Here is an 8,547-nt window from a genome sequence, read left to right on the forward strand (position 1 = left end):
CCGCAGTTACTTCCTTGAGTCCGGATGTACTGGGACATGGAAATACGCATCCTTCATGTCGATCGTTACTATCCAATCTCCCTGATGAATGGTTGACAGGACTGAACAGTTCATTTCCATTTTGAACTTGGTCTGCACAAAAAAGTTCAACGCACTGACATCTAGGACCACAGTAGTCTCTAACCTCCCGACACCTTGAAGGTGATGAACAGACAATTGTAAAACTCCTCTGTGCTTATGTCTTCGACCAACTGATCAGCTCTTTTCCTGAGTAGCGACAACACTTCTTCCTTCAGGGCCAAAAACCTCTCCGAGCCTTCTGAGTAGGCTGTCAAGCTGATGGACGAGGATGTCAAAGGAGGTTTTTCCCTGAATGGGATGGCATACCCATCTTGTAGGACTTTTGCTACCAGGGTTCTGCGTTCCTGGCTTCCCATTTGTCCCAAAACTGGATAAGCTTGGCTCTTACGGGAACACGGAGAGCTGGAACCTCACTTATGAGAGGTCGGTTCGGGGGATGACTTCTTGGTTGGCCGGAATGATTGCAGATTTGAGCGCAGGCAAGGCTGAAATTTGGTTCTTCCGCCTCGAAAGGGCTGCTGCTGCAACGGGGAGGCAGTTTTCATACTGAATGAGACCAAAGTGCCACGGGTTGGTTCCTTGGCACACCTTGTCAACTGCAATAGAAGGTCCTGTGTTGACTTATTCTGTAAGTCAGACACGATCTGTTCTATTGTAGCTCTTGGGAATAAGGCTGACCGATCTAAAGGTGCAAGGAGGAGAGCCAATCTTTGAGAGGGAGTAAAACCTTTGCAGGTAGGTACACCATAGTTCCCTTGTCTTAAGAACCCCACGGATAAGTTAGCCAGCTCCTGGGAACCATCCCTAATGGCCTTATCCGCGCACGAGAGTACTCCCAGCCAGTCCACAGTGAAGTCCTCTTAATTATACTACAGTCTTCTATTTTCTTGGCCAATACCCTGATTGTCCAGTCTAGGAAGCTGAATACTTTGAAGACTAAAAAACGTCTTTCACAAAACGGTCTTATTCCAAAGCCGTGAACATAATCTTAGCGGAGTTAAGAGCTAATCTCCACGTTGTGTCTACAAGGCTGGAGAAGTCCCCTTGGGAGGAGACAGAAACTCCCAGCGAAGGCGCTTCCAAGGGAAGCTGTCTCATCATGAAGGCCAAACCAGGTGATGACAGGGCCCTTGGAGAGAAGAAAGTTGGATAGCAGAAGAGGAAGTATTTCAAGGGGGCTGAATACGCTGATGTAGGATGGTCTTGATCAACGGCTTCGTCGTCGTCTTCCTCATCTGATGTACAGTAAAACCCTCGTATTCGCGGGGGATGCATACCACACCCTCCCTTGAATACCTAGAACCCTTCTCAAAACACTTAGAACTGCCTATTTTGATAGTTCAAACACAAAAAAAAAACTAAAAATGCATATACAGGTATTATCCTACTTACAATGGGGTTAGGTTCCAAAAAAAAAAACATCGTTTGTTGGAAAAAACGTATCTTGAATATAGCCTAGCCTACACAAAGGTATTCAGGACCATGTATACTTATATGGTAGCCTAGCCTACACTATAAAAAATACTCTATACATACACAGTATAGTAATTATTAATATCAGCTAATTCTGGAAGTTCATGCAAAGTGACTTATGATAATTCAATACAAAGAGGAATTGAATAAAAACAAGAATTAGCTTTGCCTACACTATGGTATATTGTATACATATACGGTAGCGTAGCCTACATTATATTGTACTCTACATTCATATATCGTATTTTACAAACATCAACATAATGAATATGCATATTTTCTATGAATCTTTTAAAATGTTATGCCTTATTTCACTGTATCCAATAATACTGTATATATTCTTATATTGCTTTTGTATTACAAATTGCAATCACAGCGATCAATGTTTTGGTTTGGAAATCGTTTACACGGTGTTTATTTCGCTGTGTTTAACTCAGTTCAGAGTGCTTTTCTTCCTTCTAGTTAGTGTAAATGAATAGTTAGATACTTTATATGAGGCAAGGTTATTTTTTGTTATACTGTCCGAAGTGTTTTTAAGTCGAAATATAACTTAAAATACGTCTCATTATGAAATAAATTTAGCTATTTTTTTTGTTACGAGATGACGTTGGCCGTTTGGGGGGTCTGTTTCGACACTACATGGAGGTTTGCAATATTAAAAACATTACATAATAATAACATAAGCGGCGATCTTCCTAAATTTATTAAAAACTTTATGACTGGTCGCACTTTCCAAGTGAGAATGGATAATGTTTATTCCAAGACATTTCCACTTGAAAATGGAGTTCCACAAGGGAGTGTCCTTAGTGGTACTCTGTTTACATTAGCAATTAATGATATCAGTAACATACTACCGGTTGGAATTAAGAGTAACCTGTATATGGATGATTTTGCCATATATTATACGGCATCACGCATAAAGCATGCAGAACGAATGATTAATAAAACCATAATAAAAATAGATGAATGGACCTCATCTGTAGGCTTTAGGTTATCCATAGAAAAAACTCAAGCTGTCATGTTTTATAAAAATAAAAACTGGAAAAAAAAAGTGAAGAAATAGAATTGAAAATCAGAAACCATAATATACCAATTAACCAAACCGCAAAATTTTTGGGATTAATATTTGATGCACACCTGAATTGGAAAGCCCATATAACTTACATAAAATCAAAATGCAAAAGGGCGCTAAATCTAATTAAAAAACTATCACACACAAATTGGGGAGCTGATAGACATACTCTTACCATACTGTATAAAGCAACAGTGTTATCAATCATTGACTACGGAAGTGAAGTATATGGTTCAGCATCAGAAGCAGCACTAAAAATATTAGATCCGATTCACAATGAAGGACTAAGAATATGTACAGGAGCATTTAGATCCTCACCAGTCTCCTCAGTACAAGTCAAATGTAGCGAACTGCCACTGTTCCTCCATAAAGAGTTCATAACAATGAAAAGTGCATTAAGAATCAAGGCAAGTGATTCACCAACAAAAAATCTATTTGAGCTAAGAGAGATATTTATAAACAATCATCCACCTCCTTTCCCAATTAGAGCTAATAGACTGTTTGAATCACTGAATATACTGTAGATATACAAGTACCTCCAACAGTGAAGTTACCACCCCATTGGACTATGAATAAAATAAGGACTTGCACTCAGTTGAAATATTTATCAAAAAGTTCCTCATATACCCCAGAACACCATAGACAAAAAACCATAGATCATATAAGACGAAAGCATTCGCATTACACGATTTATATAGATGGGTCTAAATCCCAACATGGAGTAGGATATGCAGCTATATCCCAGAACAAGTCATATCAGTTATCTTTGCCTAATAATGCCTCAGTCTTCACAGCAGAGTTATGTGCAATCACAGTAGCCATCAAAATTATAAAGCAAGTAACATTCAATAATTTTGTTATTTTTAGCGACTCAAGAAGCGCTATAGAAGCCGTTCAAGGTTACTACTCAAAAAATGATATTGTACAGGAAATTAAATATGAACTCCACAAATTGTATAATGATGGAAAAAATATTGAAATATGTTGGATCCCTGCCCATGTAGGGATTAAAGGAAATGAGGAAGCTGATAAAGCAGCTAAAGAAGCAGTCAGCATGGCAAGAACAAATATAAAAATCCCAATTAGTGATTACATAAGATATAAAAACAATCATTATAAATAAATGGCAAAACATATGGAACGAGGAACCTATAAATAATAAGTTGAAACACATAAAATCCAGCGTTGGAAAATGGAGCTCATCATGTCAGAGAGAGAGACAAACACAAGTAATTCTGATGCGTCTGCGAATAGGCCATACTCGTTTGACACATGGACACTTGATGAACAGTCCATGTGCCCTCCTCCCTGAATGCCCAGAATGCAAAGTGTTGATAACAGTCAAACATGTGTTGTGCGACTGCCCAAAATATAATCAACAGCGAGTATCAACCTTTGGAAATAAATCAATGGGGGACATTTTATCAGAATCTTATACATTTTCAGTCATCCCAATTTTATCTTTCATTAAGAAGTGTAACTTGATAGACAAAATATAAATCCAAGTAAATAATGAAAATACAGAAGCCTGTAGGGCATTTAAGAAAAAAAAAATTGTAATTCTGAATTTTAATTTTAGATTTTCATGAAATTTTATTTTATTTTTAATCTTTAATTTTTTTTACATGCATGGAAATGAGCAAATGTATTTATTGTATACATGCGTTTCAGAGTAAAGCATATTTGTTATACAGTTTTTTTCTTTTAAACTTCATTTTCATTTATTCATCATCATGCGAATGACCTGTTTGGTCCCAGTTCTAGGCCTATGGCCTAGACCTGGCATTTCATCCTAATCCTTCGGGCCAGCCCTATAAGAGCTGATTAGTCAGCTCAGTGGTCTGGTTAAACTATTTTAATAATAATGTGTAAAAAAAATCAAGATTCCGTTCGCTATTTTCACTTGATTTCATCATAATACGAGCTTTACGTATTTATCATTTATCAGTGTAAAAATAGCAGTAATGTGTTCTTTCATGCCCAGTAATTTTGATTAAAATATTTTCTCTCCAATTTTAATTACGGTCGAGTTTCATCCATGTTGCTGATGCATGATAATTTAAAGTCATTAGCAGCTTGAACATTGTTTTCTCAGCTTCAGCTACAACTTGCAGCTTAAATTTAGCAGTATATTTCCTTGCCGATCTTTTATCCATACCAAATAAGGGTATAATGTAAAAATATATCAGTCCTATTCTAATTAACGTCATTTGTACTATAACCTTCGGTAATTGTGTATTACAGTGCAATGGTTGAAATGCAAGCAAAAGGGCTATTGTTATCCGATTCGGTGATAAACAAAACAACAGTTTATCGGTCGGTTGTTTATGGCTGTACACATTTACGCAAGAGTATAACGTTACTAACAATACTTTTATCATTCTCTGTTACTTTTTTAACTAGAAGATGGGATAAAAAGTTGGAGGAAAAGAAGCGGGTCTGCTGTAATTTGGTCTCTCTTGCTGCCTGTATGCTGCTGCCAGCGCCTGCGCAAAATTTAAAAATGATATTTTTATAATAAAATAAAGTTTGTTGATACTTACCTGGCAGATATATATATAGCTGTATTCTCCGAAGGACCGACAGAAATTCACAAACTTACGGCACACGCAGTGGCGCCAGGTGGTTACTACCCATTCCCGCCGCTGGGAGGCGGGTATCAGGAACCATTCCCATTTTCTATTCAGATTTCCTAGAGCTACTGTCTCCTGAGGGGAGGAGGGTGGGTACTATGATTATATATATCTGCCAGGTAAGTATGAACAAACTTTATTTTATTATAAAAATATCATTTTGTTCATGAGACTTACCTGTCAGATATATATATAGCTGAATCCCACCATTGGAGGTGGGAAGAGACAGAATAGGATTTAGGAAACAAACATGTAGGCGATTGACGCCTTGGTTCCTTACCTGTTAGCATTGCTGACTTCGTGATTACTGTCACCCAAGTCTGCTTCTGCTTTACTAGAGTCTCCAGCGAGGTAGCGACCTATAAAGCTGGTGAATTCTAGATGATCTGTCAACGGGGGCGAGACCACAATGTGACTAGACCATATGACCTTACTGTGAGGGCAAGCGACAAACGAAACAACCAACTGACCAAGCCTAGTTACGTCATGAAGTCATAACATAAACTAAGGACTGGGACGACCACCCCCGATGGCGACCCAACAACCATAAAAAACAACACCATAACTAAATTTAAAAACACACCTAACCATTAACTATAGAAGAGGATGAGAGTCGCTTTCTGCCCCCAAGATCGTATTTGCGGAAACGTAAGGCCCTAGAGCACAGCAATTCTCGTAGGACGTCTTTACTTCAGTAAGGTAATGTGAAGCAAACACAGAATTGCTTCGCCAAAAAGTGGCACCCAGAATGTCATTGAGAGACAAGTTTTTCTGGAAAGCCACTGAGGTAGCAATGGCTCTCACTTCGTGAGCCTTGACTTTCAAAAGGCTCAAATCCTTGTCTTGAACACTGGAATGGGCATCTATAATAGTGCTTCTTAAAAAGAACGCCAGAGCATTCTTAGAAAGAGGTATATCAGGCCTCTTAACCGAGCACCACAGATTGTTAGAAGGACCTCGACAATCCTGGGTCCTCTATAAGTAAAATTTCAGAGCCCTGACAGGGCACAGGGTTCTCTCTGGTTCTTGTCCAGTGATCTCCGTCAAACCCTTAATCTTGAAGGACCTGGGCCAAGGGGAAGACAGGTTTTCATTTTTAGCAAGAAACATAGGGCTCAGAGAACATACCGCATCATGGCCTCTAAAGCCTATAATCTTGCTGATAGCCTGACGTTTGATGAAGACGACAAAGGGGGCTGTTCCTGCTCTGCAGAGTCCGACTCATGAGACAACTCTCCCTCTTCGACGGGAGCGACAGGAGAGCCTTCCGGGAATTGAGGAAGACCTTGAGGTCCGATTCGGAAAAGAGACCTCTTCTTGCGCGAAAGAGCAGAAGAAAACTCTGGAGTGTCCCGCACAGAAGCGTCCTGCTGAGCGTCCTGACGGGCGTCCTGAAGAGAGTCTAGACGAGAGGGGAGAGAAGCGTCTTGCCGAGCGTCCTGAAGAGCGTGATGAGAAGCCAGACGAGTGTCATGCCGAACGTCTTGCCGCGAATCCCTTCAAGCGTCTTGCCGAGCTGCAAGAGGGGCGTCCTGACCGGCAAGAGAAAAGTCAGGATCAGCAGCCTGAGGAGCGTCACGACGAGGCAAGGAAACCCGATGATCCGACGAACGATGAGGGCGACCAGGAGAACTCGCAGGAGAGAGAGACGAACGAAGAGCAGGAGAGGGAGACCTCTTAGACCTCTTAACGGGCAGCGTCAAATCTTTGCGGCGCCTACGAGGTTCAGACTCCTTTGCAGAAAGAAGGGAAGCCAACTGCCGCTGCATGTTCTGGAGAAGACGCTTCGAAGGAGAAGACTCCCTCTCAGGAGAAGGGCTGCTCTTATAAGAAGAGGGGGAAGGGGACATCCTCCTCCTTCTACCATGGGTGACGACAGCTCTCTTCTTGGGGCGACTGGGACGCTCAAAAACGTCCTCCTCGGAAGAAGTCCTGGTCCTCTTCTGCGGCGGCAACTCGTGTAACCACTCAGGAGAAGAAACGAGTGCTCGAGAAAGTGGAGGAGAAGCGTCCTCCTCTGCGAAGCTTCTCTTGAAAGCTCGAGAGCCCACCCGAGAACACGACCCCTTGCGTGGAGAGGGCGCCTCAGAGGACGAGAAGCAATCCTTAAGGACGCGTGCGCAAGCACGATCCTTGGCAGCCTGGGAAACGACAACATGGCCTGCCGAAGGGACGCCAGATCGGTGGGGGGTCCCCGTAACCCTCTTGCGGCTTTCGACATGCCCACTCCCTGAGTCCTGGGAGTTCGGCAGAGGTCCAGGCCTAGAGGCATTATAGGGCCGATCTGACGCCCCCTCCACAACACTAGGGGGATCACTGCACTTCACTACACTCTCAATCGCCAGCACTTTCAACTCCAAAGCACGAATGGAGTTCAAAATCTGCGCAAGGGCATTACCTTCCGCAGACGCAATCACAGGGTCTGAAGGCGACACTACAGGGAAAGGTGAAGCATTAGGAGGGTTAACAGGTGACAAATTAATACCCTGACTCCCACCAGCAGACACATTCCTGGAGGAAGACCTCCTGATACGGTCACGCTCTAACTTGCGTACATAAGAGTCGTAAACCTTCCAATCGGAATCAGGCAAAGACTCACACTCCTTGCAGCGATCATCCAACAAACAGACATGCCCTCTACAACTCATGCATACTGTGTGAGGGTCTACCGAAGCTTTCGGTAGCCTCACCTTACACTCCTTCACAACACACACCCTGAAACTAGCAGAACTAGAACCAGACATAGTGTTCAAAGAAAAGCCAAAACCAAAATCAAAACAGTCCACAAAAGCGTATGCCTATCCACAAATCCAAAGTCAAAAACCAAAAGGCAATCAGAATACTCAAGTGGAAAAGTTTTCGAAATCCAACGACGGAGGTATTGACAACAGGTGTTGACAATACCAGCGACAGAGAAAATCTGAATAGAAAATGGGAATGGTTCCTGATACCCACCTCCACGCAGCGGGAATGGGTACTAACCACCTGGCCCCACTGCGTGTGCCGTAAGTTTTTGAATTTCTGTCGGTCCTTCGGAGAATACAGCTATATATATATCTGACAGGTAAGTCTCATGAACAAAATATTTTATAAATATTGTTGTATCGGTATTAATTGCTTACCCCACTGCAAAACCGACTTATTATAAGGTGAAATATCGTAATTCGAGCACTACCTGAGTATTTTAATAGTTTTATCACAAAAATTGCATTTAGTCATGAAAATGGGATGAAAATACAGTAATTAGTGAATATTTCTCAGTGAAAAATACCATGAATGGATGGATTT

At 41.5% G+C, this 8,547-nt stretch overlaps 1 protein-coding gene across 1 annotated transcript; it reads left to right on the top strand.

Moving 5' to 3' along the window:
- The first annotated feature begins 6,436 nt into the window (after window positions 1-6,436).
- Window positions 6,437-6,940, top strand: LOC136843485 (uncharacterized). Its single transcript, XM_067112021.1, has one exon. The coding sequence runs from the start codon at window positions 6,437-6,439 to the stop codon at window positions 6,938-6,940; it is 504 nt and encodes a 167-aa protein (XP_066968122.1).
- The last annotated feature ends 1,607 nt before the right edge of the window (window positions 6,941-8,547 follow it).

This window comes from Macrobrachium rosenbergii, chromosome 11, assembly GCF_040412425.1.
Source record: "Macrobrachium rosenbergii isolate ZJJX-2024 chromosome 11, ASM4041242v1, whole genome shotgun sequence".
Classification (NCBI taxonomy): Eukaryota; Metazoa; Arthropoda; class Malacostraca; order Decapoda; family Palaemonidae; genus Macrobrachium; species Macrobrachium rosenbergii.